This window comes from Capsicum annuum, chromosome 5 (assembly GCF_002878395.1).
Source record: "Capsicum annuum cultivar UCD-10X-F1 chromosome 5, UCD10Xv1.1, whole genome shotgun sequence".
NCBI lineage: Eukaryota > Viridiplantae > Streptophyta > Magnoliopsida > Solanales > Solanaceae > Capsicum > Capsicum annuum.
Window position 1 is genome coordinate 100,738,829 of NC_061115.1, and position 22,358 is coordinate 100,761,186.

At 34.9% G+C, this 22,358-nt stretch overlaps 1 protein-coding gene across 1 annotated transcript; it reads right to left on the bottom strand.

Annotated features, from left to right (window-relative positions):
• Positions 1–3,862: 3,862 nt before the first annotated feature.
• Positions 3,863–7,267, bottom strand: LOC107870733 (40S ribosomal protein S3-3). The gene is made up of 6 exons (XM_016717342.2): positions 7,031–7,267; positions 6,809–6,956; positions 5,375–5,546; positions 4,610–4,664; positions 4,398–4,529; positions 3,863–4,276 (listed from the first exon to the last, which is right to left on the bottom strand). Exons 1-6 carry the CDS (start codon positions 7,067–7,069, stop codon positions 4,100–4,102), a joined length of 723 nt encoding a protein of 240 aa, XP_016572828.1. The 5' UTR covers positions 7,070–7,267; the 3' UTR covers positions 3,863–4,099.
• Between the last annotated feature and the right edge of the window lie 15,091 nt (positions 7,268–22,358).

The window sequence follows — 22,358 nt, forward strand, 5'->3', positions numbered from 1 at the left end:
TAGACTCTGGGACTTGATCAGAATAGTTATCTCTTATTATTCTCATTGACTTGTTATATGATTTTGGACCCTTGGGTGTAGATTTTATTCTATTTATATGTTGTATATATCTTCTTTATCTTTGGAGCTTAGTTGGCAGTTGCCTACTGAGTATCATTCGTTTGGTACTTATACTACATTTCTACATCCTACAGATCATAGTATGGGTTATCGCCGTTGATGTGTGCATCATACGAAGCAACCATGGTTTAGAGACTTAGAGTGAGCTCCTAGAATTTGGAGTATTACTTATCTCTCTCTTTTGTATTAGGTTAATCTCTATATTGTGTTCAGAGATAAGTTGTATCAGTGTAGTTCTGTTGTTGTTTCACTTTTGTACTCTTGTAATATTAGAAGCTCTTATACTGATACCACCAGATTTTGGGATTATATTATGTATTGATCTTTATTTCATTTATTTCACATTCTTTTCCTTGTATTATTGAGTAGTCCGTTACTAGCCATTTCGGACTATGGGTTGACTTGCCTACTGGTGGGTTGTGGTAGGCACCATCATGACCTAAGAAAATTAGGTCGTGACACATTTGATCAAGGATGAAGTAGGGAAGCTTTAGCCCAAATGATAGTTGTTGATGAGTTTCCATTTAGTTTTGTTGAAAAGAAAGGTTTTAAAAATTTCATGAGAGTCACAACCCCACATTTTCATATTCCTTCTCGTAAAACCTTGACAAGAGATTGTTATCAGTTCTACAATGAAGAGAAACAAGTTTTGAAAAAGGTTTTCAAAGAAGTACATCCAAAAGTTTGTCCTACAACAAATATTTAAACATCTATACAAAAGATCAATAACATGTGTCTAACAGCTTACTTTATAGATACAAATTGAAAATTGCATAAAAGAGTGATAAATTTCTGTCCGATTTCTACTCATAAAGGCATTGATATGGCTACTTTCATTACTAATTATTTGTTTGAATGGGGTTTGAATATTTGTTTTAGTATTACAGTTGATAATGCTAGTTCCAATGATGTTACAGTGATAGAAATGTCTAAATAATTAAATTATTGGAAAACTAACATAATGGAGGGTCAACATCTTCATGTGAGGTGTATGACATATATTCTTAAGTGTATGACACATATTCTTAATCTTATTCTGCAAGATGGGTTGAAGGAAATTGATAAGTCTGTCAAGCAAGTGAGACAAACTATGAAGTATGTTAAATAATCTGTCGCAAGAGTTAAAAAGTTCAAAGAATATTGTAAAACTCAATTGATAACTTGTAATAAATCCTTATGTTTAGATGTTCCTACTCGATGGAACTCTACAAACTTAATGCTGGAAACAACAAAACATTTTGAGCTTGCATTTGAAAGATATAGTTTCTATGATAATGATTTTTTGGATTATCTTCGTACCTCTCCTTATGAAGATGGAAATAATCCAGGTGCCTTTACAAGTGAGGATCGAAAAAATATGAGGACAATAGTAAAATTTTTATGATCATACTTTGAAAGTTTCTGATTCAAAATATGTTACTAACAGTGTACACTTTGTGGAAATTGTTGAGCTTGATTTGATTTTGAAAGAGATGATAGAAAATAAAGATTCTAATTTGAAAAAAATGACAATAAGTATGAGGAAAATGTTCAAAAAGTATCAAGGTGATCCGAAAAAAATGAACAAAATGATCTTTATTTCATCTTTGTTGGATCCCCAAACAAACTAAAATATATTTGTTTTGTAATTATGGACATGTTTGGAATAGAAAGTGGGGACAAGTTGTCTGAATCAATGGAAACATATATGAAAGCCTTGTTTGAACATTATGTTAAGAAATAAAAAAAATTCATCTACTTCTTATTCTGGAAATCTTCAACTATAAGTGGTTATGAAAAATTTTAAAAAAGAAAAATAATGAGAACAAAACGATAATTTGAGAAGCATAAAGAAATTAGTGGAGGTCCAAGCAGTAAATCTGAATTGAGAAAATATCTTGCTGAAAAAATGGAGTCAGATTCAGAAAAAATTGATATATTAGGTTGGTGGAAAGTTAATGAGACGAGATTTTCCATTCTCACGGACATGGCTCATAATGTGTTCGTCATTTCCATATTCAATGTCGTATATGAATGTTCATTTAGCACGGGAGGGTGTGTTATTGATTCCTTTGGGGTTCATTGACTCCTAAACTGGTGCAATCTCTTATTTGTCTTCAAGATTGGCTTAGACGTGAACCTATTTTAATTAATATCGAGGAAAATCTAGAATATCTTAACCAACTTGAAGTTGGTAAGAATTTTATAATTTTGTATTCATTATAATGTAAATAATTTCTTATTTATATTGCATATCAACTAACAACTAACAAGTGTCATATTTTTTTTCAAAAATGACTTACTTGTCAATAAGCAAATATGAATTGTGGTTGATTGTAGGTAAGTGTATTTTAGGGTTCTTCTTCTACTTCTAATTCTACTTCTACTATTTTCTAGATTTGAAATCAGTGATAACGTTATAACTGAAGTAGATAAAAGGTTGACAAGAAAATAGAGAGCACTACCATGTGTTTGTGTTACTTCTTTTGATGATTGGCGTGTTCTTACATATTTGATTGAACTCCATTGTTTATTGTGATATTTACTTTTTTATTATTTTGTGTGATTTTAGTTCTTACTTGCTTATTAGTTATGAACTCTGTATGATGTACTGTTAATGTTCACGAGTTTCTGGTAAATGTTCAAGGTTATAAATGTTCAAGTTATTAGTTTTCAAGGTTTGTAAAAATCCAAGGTTGTAAATGTTCACGGGTTTAACAGTTTTCAGGTTGCTTTAGAAAAAGATTATTTTTTTTTCATAGTAAATGTCAAGTAAATTATTCCACTGTTACTTTCTATTTTGAATTAGACTTGCAAGTGTACGAGGAAGAAATAAGTTATTCTACTCCATTGTTTATTGTGATATTTACTTGTTTATTATTTTGCGTGTTTTAATTTTACTTGTTTATTAGTTTTGAACTCCATATTTTTTTTAGTTAGATTTTCTTATTTTACTTGTAAATGTATTTGCAGCTTATGTTATTTGATAGATTTCAATAAAATCTGCTCTGAATATTGGGAAAATGTTATCCGAGGATTTTTGGTGTTCTTAGTTGGTCAAAAAAGGAAGCATAATGGTTGATAAGTTTTATGGACTGTTTTACCGATCAGACTATTTTATGGACTGTTTTTAGTGACTTTGAACTATTTTATGAGCTGTTTGTGTAGAAGCAGTTTGTGGTGTTGTTTTATGAACTATTTTTATGATGTGTTTGTTAATGCAAACTTATGCATAATGCAATTATGTATTATTTTAAACTTATAGTTGTTTCATTTCATTTTATGCATGTTGAGTTCTTTATATTTGAAAATGAAAATTAAGTTTGAAAAAATTATTTTTTATAAAAATATTCACCAATTTTAAAACCGAAATAAAAAATTGGAATAACCAAACCGATTTTATAAAAATCAAATCAAACCGAAATGATTTCAATTTGATTACGATTGTCAGTTTCGTCAATCCGAAAACCAAAAAATCAAACTAAGATTAAACAATTAAATCGAACAAAACGAATGCTCACTCCTACTTGTATAAAGCCACAAAGTATTGCTTCTCTAACTTGACCGGCTTTTAAGCCGCTCCATACACCAACTGAACAAGACGCATTTGGTGCGACCGAAATGCACTCACTTTTGAGAGCGTATTTTTTAGCTCTCGACATGAAAACGTATTTTAGCTCTCCGCCACATCGTTTAATCAGGTTTAAGTAAAAAAATAAAATAAACAAGAAACAGAACCCAGATGCGTGATTACAGAAAGGCCTGAAACAATAAACAACAGAATAACCTATTATTACTTGAACAAGAATTTATCTCTGGATCTGAAAGATTGTCAGTGCGGCAAAAGAAAATGTCCAGACCTGCTTCTACAGCACCAAGAAGACCAAAAAAGAAAATGTCCAAACCTGCTTCTACAGCACCAAGAAGACCAAAAAAAAACACAACAATAAAGGTTTTAGTAGAACATAGTATTTTTGGCATTTCGACCATGGTCTGCTCTCTACATAATAGGGACTGCAGCAACCTCAGCAGGCACTACCACTGTGGGCGTCCTGATGTAATGTTCTTCCTCCTTGGGAGGGTGGATGGTGACAATATCTGGAAGAGGAGTTGTTGGACCTTGCTTTCCTTTGGGATCCCAATCAAGCATGATCTTGACCTTGATACCAAGTACTCCCTGCAACATACGATATCCAAATTATTCACAATATGGGGCATAAGAGGGAAACAGAGGCAACTCAACAATAGAAGTTAGATACTATTTCATCTTCAACCTTCACCAGAGAGCAAGAACATACCTGTCTCAAGAGAACATGTCTTACAGCCGAGTCAATGTACTCATTGACAGGTTGACCCGAAGAAATCATGTAGCCATCTTTGAACTTCATGGATTTAGCACGCTGTGCCCTCAGTTTTCCACTCACTATCACCTGTACAACAAAATCAAATCAGGTGCCACCATAATTTATACATCATCCAAAACAATGAATCAAGCTTCTTAGTAGCATACTTCGCATCCTTTGGCTCCACTCTCCATAATAAATCTCAGAACACCATAGCATGCCCTGTTGGAGATAATCATTAAGCTTTTGGGAATAATCTGAAAGAGATTAAACATAAAAGACTGAAGCCCAAAAATATTTACATAAGAACTTCAAGACAAGTTTCAAAATTTCGCTATCCAAGGACAGAGGTGTAAATATTTAACAACTCAACATGTCATTGGCAAAGCTCACTTGGTATAGTCATCTTCCAACACAAATTTGGCATTAAGTCAACCTATTTGCTTTATACATGACGGATAAGCTGGAGACAAGATACATGCTTGGTGGGGGAAATTAAGGCTAGGAACAAGGTCTAAAATGCAAATTGGATATTGAAATAAAACCTGCACCTCCTTTCAATTTTACTATGACATAATAACGGTTCTTAGCAATATGCCTTGATGGTTACTGCATGAAGACAAGAACACTTCATAGAATGAATGGCATGGTATCATTTTTTATAGTTATCATCCAACAAAGCACTGGTACTATAACATCAATTGTTTTGTGAATATAACATATACATGGGATAACTTCTAACAGAACCAAGAATACTGATAGCAAAACCACCGAAAAGAAAGGAGGAAAAAGTAAGATTAAATAGATACACAAATACCATTGATTGCTGACACTAAAAGAGCATTGCAGATTTACAGATATAAAACATTGAAAATATCATAAACTATGTTTGATGATGACATAACATCTGGAATGCAGATCAATATTATTACCTCCTAACAGCAAGACCACCAAGGAGCTTGTAGCGAAGAGATTCGGCCTGAGCAATAGCACAGAGTCCCCTGTTGTTAACCTTCTCAGCATAAAGCTCCACAGAGTTCTCTTTAAACTTGAAACGCTTCTGGACAACTGACGTTAATTCCCTGATTCTCCTACCCTTCTCACCTAAGACATAAATCGGTTTAAACAAAAAAATGCACTACTAAAAATAAATGAAGACATAAAAGGTCAATCAAAAGTTCAATCCCACCAGGCAAAAAGTCCTCTTACAAGTACAATCTTCAGAGTGGCTTAGATTTAGTGAGAAATATCAGAGGTTAATAACTACTTATGCAACTTGATGTTTTTAATGCCCTTTTGGATTGGCTTATATTAAGTGATTTTAACCCAAAATAGATTTCAAGTACTTTTGCAGTATTTGGGTAAAATTAAAAAAGTGCTTTTGAGCACATGTTATCAAAAAGATAAAAATAAGCCAAAAGCCCATCCAAACATGCTCTTAATATGATGCAAGATAAGTTATTGAGAGGCGAACCTTATACTTCTTTCTTTTTTCTCCATACAAATACATTATCTTGCAAGTTAAAAGACTAGTATGGCAGCATACAGTGTGAGACTTGAGAACTCACAGTTCAAGAGAGGGTAAAATGATTTTGTAGCCCTTCACAAATTTGTTTTTGGCCATCTCTTTCCTACCAAAGATCTTTGTTTTTATACATAAGAGAAGATCTTGGGTCATTACCTTCGATTGAAATTTTAAAGGGTTATGTTCACACATTTTCCTCCTTCAGAGAACCTCAATTTTACTTGAGAAGACAAACATGTTTTGGAAAAAATGGGCACGTATAATATGAAACATTATCTCCCAATTCCTTCTTGCACTTCTTTATTACAAAACTAAATAACAAAAAAAAGCCCTTATTCTACCAATTCTTTTCCCTTCCATTTTACTCCAGACTTCGCTCCAATTCACTTTCTTTCCCTATCCATACTAGCATTTGTAAACTGGCCACCAGGAAATGAAGTGGAGTAATAATATGTACAACTGCTAGCCAATTAGATCTCAAATCAAAATGGAGCTTTAAGAGATAGTAACAAAATACTAAATCAAACAAATTTTCCAATTGAAAACATATGTTTTAGGTAGGGCAAATCATGCACTAGTTGATCAATCATGAACTATGAAAGTAGCAGCTTCTTAGTTTCAAGCCTTAATCAGGAATATTAAATTGAATGGAATATCCACATTAAATACAAAAAAAAAAAAATACAATTATGTCTCAATCACAAACAGAGATCAACTCCGCAATACAAATCAGTCTATTAGTCATTCTGCTCAAATAATTTTCAACAATAGTTTTGCTCATAAAATCGCTTAAATTAAGAAAATGAAATAGAATAAATAAAACTGGAATAAGAGGAATCACCAAGAACATTCTGAGTACGAGTGGCTCTGATAATGATCTCAGTCCTGACGGGGGTTACTCTGACCTCGACTCCAGAGTATCCATCCTCAGCCAGCTCACGTGTCAACACTTCGTTCAGCTCAGCGAAGAATACTCCATCCGCCACAAACTGAAACAACAATCGTAAAATTTATTCCCACAATTTTCATTAAGAAATCTTATACAGAAAATTTGATGATTAACCTTTCGCTTTTTGCTGATCTGAGGAGCCTGAGTATCCATTTTCGCAAGGATTCACAATTACAGGTGGAGAAGCCGTAAGTACTTTACTTCAATGTTTGGACAGTTCGGTTGGATAGGGTTTTTGCAGCGTCTATATGGGCCTTTTGTCATCTTCCTGAGACAGAACCCAATTAAGTTGTGGGCTTTTTATTTGTCCATCATATGTCAATGGGTCATCCACACAAATGCCTCCAAATTATTTGGTTAGTATTTTAATTTTTGCCCCTTAAATTGGTGATCCTCAATTTTTGACCTTCATCATTTTATGTAATCCCTTATATAGGAAAATTTAAATAAAGATATATCCTAACTTTCTATTATTACATAAAATTTCATCTATCATATTTAAAAGATATCAAGGTTTGATTATACAAATCTTATCTTATCAAGAAGTTGAACATCACCATCTTCCTCAATTTATTTTGTGAGGGTAGTTTAATTTCTTAATTTTTTAAAATTTTACTAAATAAAAAATCTACGAGTTACTTATTGCATGTGTATAATTCTCAAAGTTTAAGCATAGTAATGGAGTCTGGTTTGAGTTTTATAGAAAATAGATCAAAACATCGAAACGATCCCGTCAAAATGAAGAGGTCGAGAGAAGTTGCTCGTACAAGCTCTAAAAAGCCCGTTGCTAAATCTTCAAGTAAGATAAAAAATGAAGAATTATTACAACCATGTCTTTCAAAGGTATAGTAATTTGTTATTGAATCTGTATTTTTTGTCGATTTACACATTCTTATACATTGTTATATAAGAGTGTTTTGTTGTTATTTCAACCTTATAAATAAATTAGTTATGTATAGTGTTAGAGCCATCTTCTTATACATTAAATTTGTTATGTATATGGTTAGATTACTTAGTAAATCCATGTTGTTATTTTTAACTATGATACATACCGAGTTATGTATATATTTATAGTTATGTCATTTGTTGGACGTTTTATTTCAATCCATATACATAAATTTGTTATGTATATGTATTGAAATCGGACACTGTTGGGCTGTTTAATTTCATGTCATATACATTACAGAGTCATGTATATGTTATGCATCAATAGTGTTATATATAACACAATTATGTATATGACTCTGTTAGACAAGACGGGTTGTGTGTATTTTAGCCCATGTGCATAGTAGTGTTTTGTATATGAAAAAACATTAGGCATGTATATGATGTGTTATCTTTATATTTTCAAGTTTTGTTTTTTATTATTATGTATATGTGATACCTGAGATGTGTATTTTGCAAACCTATATATATATATATATATATATAAGGGTTAGAGTTCAATGTTTTCATGTTCTTTAAATCTTATAAGAATCTATTTTTTTTTGTTTCAAATTTTTTCATACTTATGTAGTAAAATTTCCTTTATATGTAGACTAGGTAATAAAATTTTTCGTACTTACGTAGTAAAATTTCCTTTATACAAGTATTTTTATTTTTTTTAAATTTTCCATGTCCCTTTATTTTACAAAGGTCTTTTTTCTTTGGTTCTAATATTTTCTAAGTGATTTATATGGTAAATTTTCTTTTAGGAGTATATTTTTTGAAAAATTTACATAATTAAGAAATTCAATTAATCACACATTAATAAAGTATAATATTGGATAATTATTAGACTTGATTATTTCCTTAAATATTGTTTTGGATAATTATTAGACTTGATTTATTTCCTTATATACCATTAAGGAAGTTAGTTATGATACATAAGATACTTATGTATATTAACATTCAGTTATGTATATGAACAATTAAAATTTGGGAAAGAGAAATTAAAAAAAATAAGAAAAAAAGATAATTAAGAAGAAACGTGGTGGGATTTATGAAAGTTGCCCAATTATATATGATTGAAAATACCTTGACATTGAAAAAAAAAGTTGCAAGAAAAAAGTTTATATTTCGTATGCCGATAGAGCCATAGAGGTATAAGTTTGGTTTCAGAACTCACAAAATTAGTCTTAAGAGACATATATTCATTTATTCCCATCGGACTTTTATCAAATAAAACAAAAAATTTCTAGATTTATTCCTTATGAAATTAGGTGATACTTAATGGTACATTGACTCACAAATTTAATCAAATGAACAACATGAAAAAAAATCAAAGACCCCCTATTTGAGGGATAAAAGTTAAAGACCACCCATAAAATAGGGGCAATCGATGTAAAGATTTCATGTGAATTTGGGTCAAATATAGCAAGCATTTGGCAATATTTCATTGTAAAAATAAAAAAAAATAGTTCTTGTTTTCAAAGTAAAAAATGATATTTTAGTTGTGTTTGGCCATTAAATAAATTAGAGTTGTTTCTAAACTTATATGTGTACCAACAGCAGTGGTGGCGCAGCGGAAAGGGGCTGCCCCAACCTACCCAGAGGTCGAGGGTTCGACCCTGGGTATGGACAAACACTCTGTTGGGAGCTCTCCCTCCAGATGGAGCCCGACGCGGGGCGAATTCTGATATAGTCGAACTCCTAAAAAAGCGGGTACCGGACACCGGGTGGTTTAAAACCAAAAAAAAAACTTATATGGGTAATTTGGTGAAAAAGTAAAAATAGAATTTTCTTATTTTTGGATCTTTTTAAAAAAACTGAAAAAAGTGGAGAAAGTAAAAATAGAATTTTTCAAAATTTTTACGGTCAAATGTGTTTACTCTGAAAAAATGAAAAATTTTCCCATAGAGATTTTTTTGTGATTGCCCAGGTGAAATAAATTATGAAAAAAATGCATAAGTAGCCAAATTAGTGCAATTTTTTGTAAGAAAATACAGATACTTTTCTTTTAAAAATGTAGCAATATTTTTCATTCCAACATAACATATACATTAGGCCAAACACATCGACAAGCATCTCAACTTGACACAATCTTTCACTTTAACACCTTAAGTGAATGATGTTCTTTTAAACACCTAAACCAACTACAAACTGTGTCATTTTGGCATCTTTTTGCATCAGATCTGGTATGTGGGGTGTACTTTCTCCGAATTGGATTAAATGACCAATTTATTTGTGCCAACTCAGTTTAAATCGCCACATCATTATATACACCCATGATTTTTTTTAAAGCCAAAATTATTTTTCCTACCCAATCCATCTTCTTTAACCTCCATTAACGGAGGTTGAATTTTTCATCCTTTATTAGCTTTTTCAATCGAGGTATTTGAATATCCACAAATCACACTAGTCCAAGAAATCACATCTCTGTCTGTCATTCTATCAAAAACTTTGTAAGCACCCATCATAATCTTGCAAACCACATACTTATTAATCAAAAATTACCTACAAATAAATTCGACTCAAACTCATTCCTCATCACCTACCTGTGAACAATTCTTCCATGAACACAGATCTTTGATGTACACAAGAAGAAATAACTAAAGTGAAGGTATACTCATCGGGAAGAACCCAAATGGGGTGGTCTAAATTCAAGAGTTGGTGAAAAAGACTAAAACTTTTGAAAGGATTTTTTAATTTTTTAAAAAATTAGAAAATTAGTTAACAAAAGAAAACATGGGTGCTGTTTGGAGTTGAATTTACATAGGTTGAGTTCTTGGAAGTGAAACTTGCAGACCACATTATATTTTAATAATATTCTTTAAGAGTTAATTATCATATTAATACTATATACTATTCTTCGTGTTTGAATGTAAGACCCTGCGAAATTCTCTCGTAGAATGAACTTTAGAGCGTGTCAAGTGAGGCGCGATTCTGGCCCTAAAAGATTGAGAAGTGACTTCCTAAGTGCGTATCATTTTATCCATTTAGAATTTGCCTAATTTCAACTTTTTATCACATGAAAAATTTGATAATCTTTCCGTCGATATAAGATTCACCCAAATCCGATACCCGGATAAGAAATTATGGCTAATTTAAGTCCTAGTCATACAATAATGTCATTTTAGTGCATGGTGCATCGCGGAGTGGGTCTATTTGACAATTTTCAATTTCCAGTAGAACTCCGCGATAGTGGCGCATCGCGGAGGACCCCAATTTCCTAATAGTCAATTTCCAGTGGCCTGGCGCAATTGTGACGCGTCGCGCTAAAGTTCCAGGTCTCAACTAATGGGACAATGCAATGGCTCCGCGTCACGGTGACTATCAATTTCCCATTTATAAATTTCCAGTGATCCACCGTGATAGTGGCGCATTGCGGTGGCCCATGAAATTGGGTTCCCAGTATATTTTTTTTCAGCTTCGTACAGAAGTTAAAAAGGGCATTTTGGACTTTTTTCAAGCCTCTTAAACCCTGCAAACACCAAATCAAGTTCATTTACAAGAATTCTATGAAGTCTCTCTCAACAAAAACCCTAAGTATCCAAAACCTCTTCCAAGAATCTCAAGAATCCACCCTAGATTTTCTTAATTGAGTCAAGATTCAAGGTTCCGAAGTAAAAGACTTCAAGAACCCTCATTCAAGAGTACGAATAGAGTCCCAAAAGCTAGAGTTCATCCAAAGCTTCTAATTCAAGGTATGTGGGGTTTTGAACAAGGGTAATCCTTTCACCCTTGTACCCAAAAGCTTATTTAAACTATAATTCTCTGTAATTTATGAAATTTTACATGAAATCAAATTGGGGTTTTTCACCCATTGTTATTGGTTGCAAGCTTTTGATGTTTCCCTTGAATTGAAAGTCTAATGGCATGATTTTTACATGTTTTCTTGAGAAATTGCAGCTGGGTCTACACCCCATGATTTTAATCCTTGAGAAGTTAATAGTTGAAATGTTTGAAACATTGAAGTATATGAGTATATTGAGATTTTGAGATAAATTTCTAAAATTTCTAGATTTTTACATGAATTATGAATCTATATGCTATCTATTATGCTTTTGATGAGTTTTAACCTGAGATTGAACTATGGGTTACTAAGCCCTACTTTAGACTTGAGATTTTATGAACTATTGTGCTATAACCACCCATGATTTGAGTATTCTAAGATTATTGAGAAATGTTTTGAGCTAATGGTCATTGAGTTTTGAAATCCACTCTACTACATGAGATTACAGATTTGATTATTGGGTTCGTGGTGAGTGAACCAAGAGATTATTTCTAAAAGTGGATTTTTACGAGATGAGCATAAATAATCTAAAGGAAGTAGTATTTAGCACTGAGCGGGTAAGTTACTATGGGTTCTTACCCCAAAACTACGTGCTACTGTAGGTTAGGCCTGAGGTCAGTTTATGATTATTATTGGGCCTAAGGCCGAGTTGATATTGGGCCCGAGGCCGAGTTTATTTAGTGATCACTGGATCTAGGTTATACTCTCTAGCAAGAGTATGGCGCCTCTCCCCAACGTGAGATCTCTTCTTTAGGAGGACAAAATGTTGGACTCCATGTAGCTCGCATGGTTTATGTCGGTTAAGAGAACCTCCCTTGACATTTAAACTTCGATATCAGTTATCTCCCTAAACTGAAGTATTTTCCATTGAGATAAGATATTTTTCTTTAAAACTAAAATACTCTCCCTTGATATGAGTATTTTTCCCTAAAGCTTGAAATGAGATATTTTCCTAACATGAATGAAATGCCTTCAAGTATGTTCCAAAGTTATATGATTTTGAATTCCAAGTATTTGAGTTCAAAATAGTTATGAGTTCTTGAGGATTGAAGAAGTTTTACTCTCCATGAGACATATGCATGAGTTGAAAGTATTGTTTAAAGTTTCCTTTAGCCTTGAGTAATGAGAATAAGAGAAGAGTACAAATTTCAAAGCTAAAAGTATAATGACTCAAGAGATTGTGTTATATGTTCTATTTTACATGATTCATGAGCTTCGTATTTTGTACCTATTTAAGCCATGTGAGTTATTACTTATTACATGCATGATTTGATTAAAGAGTATTGATGTTGTTTTATATAACTGTATGCAACCCCACATACTCAGTAGATTCCTAAGTATTGATCCACATATACGTCGATGTGCTACATTTTCTTATAAAGTAGGTTCAGGTGCTTAGTCCCAACCTCATCAGTGATTTCTGAGTACCTCTAGCTGCATTCCTTCAATGGTGAGTCTTCATGGTTCGATGACCTATATTCAGACATCTCCATATTTTGATTGACTATGTTGTTATTTCTAGTTTATTTCGAGTCAGTTAGGGACCTGTTTCAACGACTCTCTAGTTCATGGACTAGTAGAGGCTTTGTCAGACTAGTTATCAGATTGTGGTTGTGTTGAGATTTTTGATATTGCTTAGTCGTTTGGACCGAGCATTTTCTCCGTATTTCCTTTCATATGATATGACTATGCTAGTGTTTGAATTATTTTATCTTGAAATAAGTGTTATTAGTAGAAACATGATTAAAGGGTTAGCTTGGGGCTACTTGTAGCCTTAAGCACCGTGCGATATCTCGGGAGGTGATTTTGGGTTGTTACAAACTTGGAATCAGAGCCTAAGGTTTTTAAAGAGTCCTAGGGAGTCTGACAAGTTGCGTTGAGTAGAGTCTTGATGATCGTTGTGTAGTGCACCACATCTATGAGCAAGAGGCTATAAGACATTTTAGGAAAAGTTGTTTCTTTCTTTTGGATTCTATCATTCCTACAGTTTTCCCTCTTATCTAATAATTCGTGCTCTTCTATTTAAGAAAATACCTCTCCGAATAGTGAATGCCCTCAGGAACAATGATGAGCAACCCCCACCTGTTGATCTTTTGAATGAGTCTGTGTCTCATGTCGAGTTTCAGATGGCCTTTTAGGTGTTATCCTAAGCAGTCATCGTCAATGTTTGGGCCAATAACCAGGCCACAGTTGCTAATCAACAGAGAGGTGATATAGCTGCAACTAGGATCAGTGATTTTATACAGATAAATCTGCCAGAGTTTTATGAGTCTAACGTAGATGAGGACCCATAATTTTACCTTGAGGAGGTGAGAAAGATCACACAAGTGATGTATGTTTCTGTGGAAGAAAGTATTGAGTTGGCATCCTACAAGCTGAAGGACATTGCTTATGACTGAGTTGTATCGTGGAGGAAAGGTAGAGGTGAAGATGTTGCTCCTATGACTTGGCAGGTATTCCAAGATGTATTCTTGGAAAAGTTTTTTCCACTTGAGATGAGAGAAGAAAAGATTGAGGAGTTTATGAACTTGAGGCAGGGTTCCATGACTGTTAAGGAGTATTGCTTGAAGTTCAATCAGTTGGTTAAGTACGTTCCTGATTTGATTTCTGACACCCGAGCTAGTATGAGCAAGTTCGTGACCGGTGTTTCTGGTTTAGTACTGAAGGAGTGTAGGACTGCGATACTGCATAGGGATATGGATCTGGCTAGGTTGATGATGATGCATGCCCAGCAGGTAGAGGCGGATAAGATTAGGGAGAGAAATCGAGTGAGGGGTAGCAAGAGGGCTAGATCTGAGTAACATGAGTATAGCTAACCTAGGTTTAATAAAGGGAACTGCCTTCAGTTTCAAAGACGTCCATCTATGCCAGCACCTTCATCAGCTAGTGCTCCCATTCCTAGAAGCAGGCAGGAGCAAGGGGGTAGATCTTTTATGTCTAGGTCGCAAAATAGTATTAGTAATAGGCCCTGCTATTCTCCTTGTTCTAAGTGTGGTAGGAGTCATGTCGGTGAGTGTTTCATAGATCTGATGGGTTGTTTTGGTCATAGCAAGCAGGGCCACAGACTTAAAGATTGTCCTCATGCTAGATAGGGGAACAGAGATACCGGACCTTAGGCACAGGCTACTAGTACACCAGCTCATGTACCCCATCCCGCCCCTGCTCAGGGCGCTTCATCTAGCACTGCTAGTGGCCAGTGCCAGAATAGATTCTATGTCTTACCATCCCATAGAAGAAGGAGGCCTCTCCCAATGTTGTTACTGGTATGCTCTGTGTCTTTTGTCTTGATATTTATGAGTTGTTGGACCCCGGGTCAAGTCTCTCTTATGTGACCCCACTTGTAGCTGTGAATTTCAAAATGAGTCCCGAAAAGATTCCTGAGCCTTTCTTAGTCTCCACACCCATCGGGGAGTTAGTTATTGCTAAATAAGTGTATAGAGATTATCCTGTTACTGTTCTTCATAGAGTCATACTTGCTGATTTGATTGAGTTAGACATGGTGGAGTTTGACCTTATTCAGGATATGGATTGGCTTCAATCTTGTTATGTGTTTATAGACTATCGTACCCGTATGGTCAAGTTTCAATTTCCTGATGAACCAACTTTTGAGTGGTTCAGGAGTTCGATATCTCTCAAAAGTTATTTTATCTCCTATCTCAAAGCCAGAAAGCTAATATCCAAAGGTTGTATCTATCACCTAGTTAGAGTCAAAGACACTAAGTCTGAGGTTCTACTATTTAGTCAGTCGATATTGTTAATAAGTTCCCAGATGTTTTTTCGGAAGATCTCCTAGGGGTACCTCCCGATAGAGAGATAGAATTCGAGATTGACCTTCTTCCCGACACTCGTCCTATTTCTATTCCTCCATACCATATGACACCTGTTGAGCTTAAGGAGTTGAAAGAGTAACTCAAAAATCTTTTAGACAAAGGTTTCGTTAGGCCTAGTATTTCTCTATAGGGCGCACCTGTCTTATTCGTGCAAAAGAAAGATAGTTTTTTGCGTATGTACATTGACTGTCGTCATCTTAATAAGGTCACAATAAAAAATAAGTATCCACTTTTGAGAATTGATGACCTGTTTGATCAATTGCAAGGTGCAAGTTATTTCTCCAAGATAGACCTTAGATTCGGCTATCATCAACTTAAAGTGAGGGAATGTGATATTCTAAAGACAGCTTTCCAAACCTGCTATGGTCACTTTGAGTTTCCAGTCATGTCCTTCGGGCTAACCAATACCCCAGCCGTCTTCATGAACCTCATAAATCGAGTGTTCAAGCAATATCTCGATATGTTTGTCATTATTTTCATAGATGATATCCTTGTGTACTCCGTATTGAGAATGACCATGCGAATCATCTTAGAATTATCTTGCAAACCCTCAGAGATCACCAGTTGTTTGCCAAATTCAGTATGTGCAAATTTTGGCTAAGGTTTGTAGCGTTTCTAGGTCATATCATTTTAGTCGAGGGTATTAGAGTTGATCCCCAAAAGATAAAAGCTACAAGAAATTGGCCTAGACCTATCTCTCTGTCTGATATTAGAAGTTTTTTGTGTCTAGCAGGCTACGATCATCATTTTGTTGAGGGTTTCTCTTCTATTGCGTCTCCCATGACTCGGTTGACCCAAAAGAAAGTTAAGTTCCAGTGGTCAGATTCCTGTGAGAAGAATTTTCAGGAGTTGAAGACTTAACTTACTTTAGCCCCTGTGTTGACTTTGCCGATGGTACAGATGGTTTTGTGGTGTATTGTGATGCCTCTAGAATTGGTTTAGGTTGTGTGTTGATGCAAAGAGGTGAGGTTATAGCCTATGTCTCTAGTTAGTTGAAGCCGCATGAGAAAAATTACCTAACCCATGATCTTGAGTTAGCTGCTGTGGTCTTTACTTTGAAACTCTGGAGACGTTATCTTTATAGTGTCCATGTTGATGTGTTTATTGATCATAAGAGCCTACAATATGTTTTTACTCAGAGGGAGTTAAATATTAGGCAGAGGAGGTGGTTGGATTTATTGAAAGACTATGATATGAGTATGCTGTATCACGCAGGCAAGGCCAATATAGTGGCGGATATCTTTAGTAGATTGTCTATGGGTAGTGTTGCCCATGTAGAGGAAGGTAAGAAAGAGTTTGCTCATGATGTGCATTATTTGGCTAGATTGGGTGTTAGGTTTCTTGATTCAGCTGAGGGAAGTACTTTGGTACAAAGTAGTTTCGAATCCTCTTTACTTTCGGAAGTAAAGAAGAAGCAAGACAAGGATCCTCGTTTGGTCAGACTGAAGGAGTCGGTTCAGGACCAAAAGTTAGATGTTTTCTCCTAAGGGGGAGATGGCGTATTGAGAGTGCAAAGTAGATTGTGCGTTCCATGTGTTGATGATCTGAGGCAGAGGATTATGGCTGAAGCGCATGGCGTATGGTATTCTATTCATCCGGCACTGCCAAGATGTACCGCGATAAACGGGAAATCTATTGGTGGAATGGTATGAAAAAGGATATAGCCGAGTTTGTAGAAAAATTTGCAACGTGCCAACACGTTAAGGTAGAGCACCAAAGACCTGGTGGTGTTATGCAAAAGTTTGGTATACCCACTTGGAAGTGTAAGGTAGTGAATATGGACTTCGTGATCGAGTTGCCTCTTTCGCGTTGTCATTATGATTCGATTTGGATTATTGTGGATAGGCTGACTAAGTCCACGCATTTCTTGCCCGTGCTCATATCTTATACAGCTGAGGATTATGCTAGATTGTATATCTGGGAGTTTGTCAGGCTACATGGAGTTCCCTCGTCCATCATTTCGGATAGGGGCACTCAATTTACTTCTCAGTTTTGGAGGGCGTTTCAGCAGGGTCTTGGTACCCAAGTTCTTTTAAGTTTCGCTTTTCATCCATAAATACATAGTCAGGCTGAGAGGACCATTGAAACCCTAGAAGATATATTGATGATGTGTGCTCTTGATTTTAAAGGTAGTTGGGATAAGCAATTGCCATTGATAGTGTTCGCCTATAACAATAGTTACTATGCTAGCATCGGGATGGCACCATTTGAGGCCTTGTATGATAGAAGATAATAACCCATAGGTTGGTTTGAAGTAGGTGAAGCTGCAGTGATTAGGCCTGATACAATGTTTGAAGTTATGGAGAAAGTTAAATTGATTAGAAAGAGGTTAAAGACAGCTCAGTGTTGTCAAAAGTCATATGCTGATGTTAGAAGATGAGATCTTGAGTTTGAAGTGGGCGATTTGGTGTACTTAAAGATTTCACCCATGAAAGGGGTGGAGAGGTTTGGTAAAAAGGGAAAGCTTAGTCCCTGTTATGTTGGCCCGTATAGAGTTTCAAGCCATGTTGGGAAAGTAGCCTATGAGGTTGAGTTGCCCGTAGAGTTGTCAGCTGTTCATCCTATTTTTCATGTTTCCATGCTTAAAAAGCATATTGGTGATTTTGTTGTAGTAGATCCTTCAGAGAGTGCTGATATTCAGAACAGTCTTTCATTAGATGAGATTCCCGTTGAGATCCTAGATTTTCAAATCCGTAGACTGAGGAACAAAGAGGTTCCCTTGGTCAAAGTATTATGGCAAAACCAGTCAGTTGAGGGCGCTAATTAGGAGGCAGAAGCAGACATGCGAGCCAAGTATTCGTACCTCTTTTCCGCGAGTTCAGATCAATCCAAAGGTATTATTATTCCTTAATTCAGCCCTTCTAATCTAAAGTTCAGCTATGTATCTATTCTTACACGAGTTCTTGCAATTTCTGAGGCATTCAAGAGTTTAGAGAGATTTTGAGCCGTTTAGCGAAAATTTCTTTAGCTATGTGTACTCTATTTTTCCTGTGTTCCTAGTCTAACTAGCGATATTCAAGGATGAATGTTTCCAAGGGGGAGATATTGTAAGACCCCACAAAATTCTCTCATAGAATGAACCTTAGGGCGTGTCAAGTGAGGCATGATTCCGGCCCTAAAAGATTGAGAAGTGACTGCCTAAGTGAGTATCGTTTTAACCATTTAGAATTTTCCTAATTTTGACTTTTTACCATATAGGAAATTTGATAAGCTGTCCGTCGATATAAGATTCGTACAAATCCGATACCCGGGTAAAAAGTTATGGCTAATTTAAGTCCTAGTCATAAAACAACATTATTTTAGTGCTTAGCGCATCGCGGAGAGGGTCTATTTGACAATTGTCAATTTGCAGTGGAACTCTGCGATAGTGGTGCATCGCAGAGGACCCCAATTTCCCAATAGTCAATTTCCAGTGTCCTGGCACGATTGTGATGCATCGCGCTGAAGTTCCAAGTCCCAACTAGTAGGACAACGCGATAGCTCCACGTCACGGTGAGTACCAATTTCCCATTTGTCAATTTCTAGTGAGCCACCACGATAGTGGCGCGTCATGGTGGCCTATGAAATCGGGTTCCCAGTTCATTTTTTTCAGCTTCATACAGAAGTTAAAAAGGGCACTTTGGACTTTTTCCAAGCCTTTTAAACTGTGAAAACACCAAATCAAGGTCATTTACAAGTATTCTATGAAGTCTCTCTCAATTTTTCTCTCAACAAAAACCCTAAGTATCCAAAACCTCTTCCAAGAATCTCAAGAATCTATCATAAATTTTCTTAATTGAGTCAAGATTCAAGGTTCCGAAGTTAAGGGCTTAAGAATTCTCATTCAAGAGTACGAATAGAGTCCCAAAAGTGAGAGTTCAACCAAAGCTTCTAATTCAAGGTATGTGGGGTTTTAAAAAAGGGTAATCCTTTCATCCTTGTGCCCAAAAGCTTATTTAAACTATAATTCTCTGCAATCTATGAGATTTTACATGAAATTGAATTGGGGGTTTTTCACCAATTATTATTGGTTACAAGCTTTTGATGTTTCCCTTGAATTGAAAGTCTAATGGCATGATTTTTACATGTTTTCTTGAGAAATTGCAGCTGGGTTTATACCCCATGATTTTAATCCTTGAGAAGTTAATAGTTGAAATGTTTGAAACATTGAAGTATATGAGTATGTTGAGATTTTGAGATAAATTGCTGAAATTTCCAGATTTCTACATGAGTTATGAATCTATATGCTATCTATTATGCTTTTGATGAGTTTTAACTTGAGATTGAACTATGGGTTATTAAGCCCTACTTGAGACTTGAGATTTTTTGAACTATTGTGCTATAAGCACCCATGATTTGAGTATTCTGAGATTATTGAGAAATGTTTTGAGCTAATGGTCATTGAGTTTTGAAATCCACTCTACTACATGAGATTATAGATTTGATTATTGGGTTCGTGGTGAACCATGAGATTATTTCTAAAAGTGGATTTTTACGAGATGAGAACAGATAATCTAAAGGGAGTAGTATTTAGCACCAAGCGGGTAAGTTACTACGATTTCTTACCCCAAAACTACGTGCCATTGTAGGTTAGGCTTGAGGCTGAGTTTATGATTATTATTGGGCCTAAGACTGAGTTGATATTGGGCCCGAGGCCGAGTTTGTTTAGTAATCACTGGACCTAGGTTGTACTCCCTGGCAAGAGTGTGACGCCTCTCCCCAACGTGAGGTCTCTTCCTTAGGAGGAAAAAACGTTGGACTCCATGTAGCTTGCATGGTTTATGTCGGTTAAGAGAACCTCCCTTGACATTTAAACTTCGAGACCAGTTACCTCCCTAAACTAAAGTCTTTTCCATTGAGATAAGATATTTTTCTTTAAAACTAAAATACTTTCCCTTGATATGAGTATTTTTTCCTAAATCTTGAAATGAGATATTTTTCTAACGTGAATGAAATGCTTTCAAGTATGTTCCAAAGTTATAATATTTTGAATTTCAAGTATTTGAGTTCAAAATAGTTATGAGTTCTTGAGGATTGAAGAAGTTTTACTCTCCATGAGACATATGCATGAGTTGAAAGTATTGTTTAAAGTTTCCTTTAGCCTTGAGTAATGAGAATAAGAGAAGAGTACAAATTTCAAAGCTATAAGTATAATGACTCAAGAGATTGTGTTATATGTTCTATTGTACATGATTCATGAGCTTCGTATTTTGTACCTATTTAAGCCATGTGAGTTATTACTTATTACGTGCATGATTTGATTAAAGAGTATTAATGTTATTTTATATAACTGTATGCAACCCCACATACTCAGTAGATTCCCAAGTATTGATCCACATATACGTCGATGTGCTACATTTTCTTATAAAGTAGGTTCAGGTGCTCAGTCCCAACCTCATCTGTGATTTCCGAGTACCTCTATCTACATTCCTTCAGTGGTGAGTCCTCATGGTTCAAGGACCTATATTCAGACATCTCCATATTTTGAGAGACTATGTTGTTATTTCCTGTTCATTTTGAGTCAGTTGGGGCTCTAATTCATGAATTAGTAGAGGCTTTGTCAGACTAGTTATCAGATTGTGGTTGTGTTGAGGTTTCCAGTATTGCTTGTTCGTTTGGACCGAGCATTTTCTCCGTATTTCCTTTCATATGATATGACTATGCTAGTGTTTGAATTATTTCATCTTGCAATGAGTGTTATTAGTAGAAACAGGCTCAAAGGGTTAGTTTAGGGCTACTTGTAGACAGACTTAAGCACCGTGTGACGTCTTGAGAGGTGATTTTGGGTCATTACATTGAATTAGTAACCTAATTTTATTAGTTTTTTTTTTCTAAATATATCTTTAGACAAATTTTTATTTTCTTCACTTTTTAGATTATATTGTTAGAAGTGATATGAAAAAAGCATTCAAATAAATTATTTTCTACGAAATAGAGGTGGTTTGGGGGTACCATTAAAGGAGTTTGAGCTTGAAAAAATAGTAGAAGATAGTGGGATGAAAAATGGGAAAGAAGATGATAAAATTAAATTAAAAAGGAGCTAAAATAATGTTGTCATAAGCCCAAAAGCGAGTGTTCTACACTCACTTTGCCATGTCAGCGAAAAGTGCCAAAGTGACACATTTTATGACTACTTTAAGTGCTTAAAATAAACGTTGTATACATAAGATGCCAAAGTGGAAGATCATTTTAAGTTGAGGTATCTGTCGATGTATTTGGCCTATACATTATATGTGCAAATAATATTGATGTGCATACATGATCCATTATACCAGTTTGTATATTCATTAGTAACATATACACAGTACGTATAACGTGCATACAAGAATTGTGTATGAAATACATAGTATAACGTGCAAACAATTCATGACTCTGTGTATATATATTGTGGACAATGAAATTTTATTAAATTAAAATTCATACGAAATTCAAATTATGTTAAATTAAAAATATATTAGTCCCAAATAAATATTGCGGATTAATATAATTGAATTAATTATTTAAGTCCAAATATGTATAGATTTAATTAAAGTCCAATTTTTATTGGGTTAGCCCATTGATTTGGGCTACAAATAATGAGTCCACTTTGCTAAGCCCAAGATATTGTCATATTCTAGAGGCCCAAATAAGCATCACTTGTCGAATGATATGGCATACCAAGTCAAGTGAAGAAGCCAATAGGACCATGCTACATGTCAAAATGATGCAGCAGGCCTAGTGAAATCAAAAGCCTATAAAAGGTACCATTCCACTTGAATCTGATTGGTCAAAAGAAGTTCATCTTCACCATGACTCTCCCTTTCCACAATTATAAATATGGTCTCATAATTCAGAAAAATAACCCAACAACTCTAGCAAAAAGCAAGAGAAAACTCGTGGATCAAATGCCACAATTTCTCTACAAACCTCAAGGATTCAA

Excerpts from the sequence above, each read along its gene's own strand:
- LOC107870733 (XM_016717342.2), bottom strand. The coding sequence starts at position 7,069 with ATGGATACTCAGGCTCCTCAGATCAGCAAAAAGCGAAAG. Across the intron at positions 6,957-7,030 it reads AGATCAGCAAAAAGCGAAAG|TTTGTGGCGGATGGAGTATT; the intron begins GTTAATCATCAA and ends TTGTTGTTTCAG. Across the intron at positions 4,530-4,609 it reads GTGGAGCCAAAGGATGCGAA|GTGATAGTGAGTGGAAAACT; the intron begins GTATGCTACTAA and ends TTTGTTGTACAG.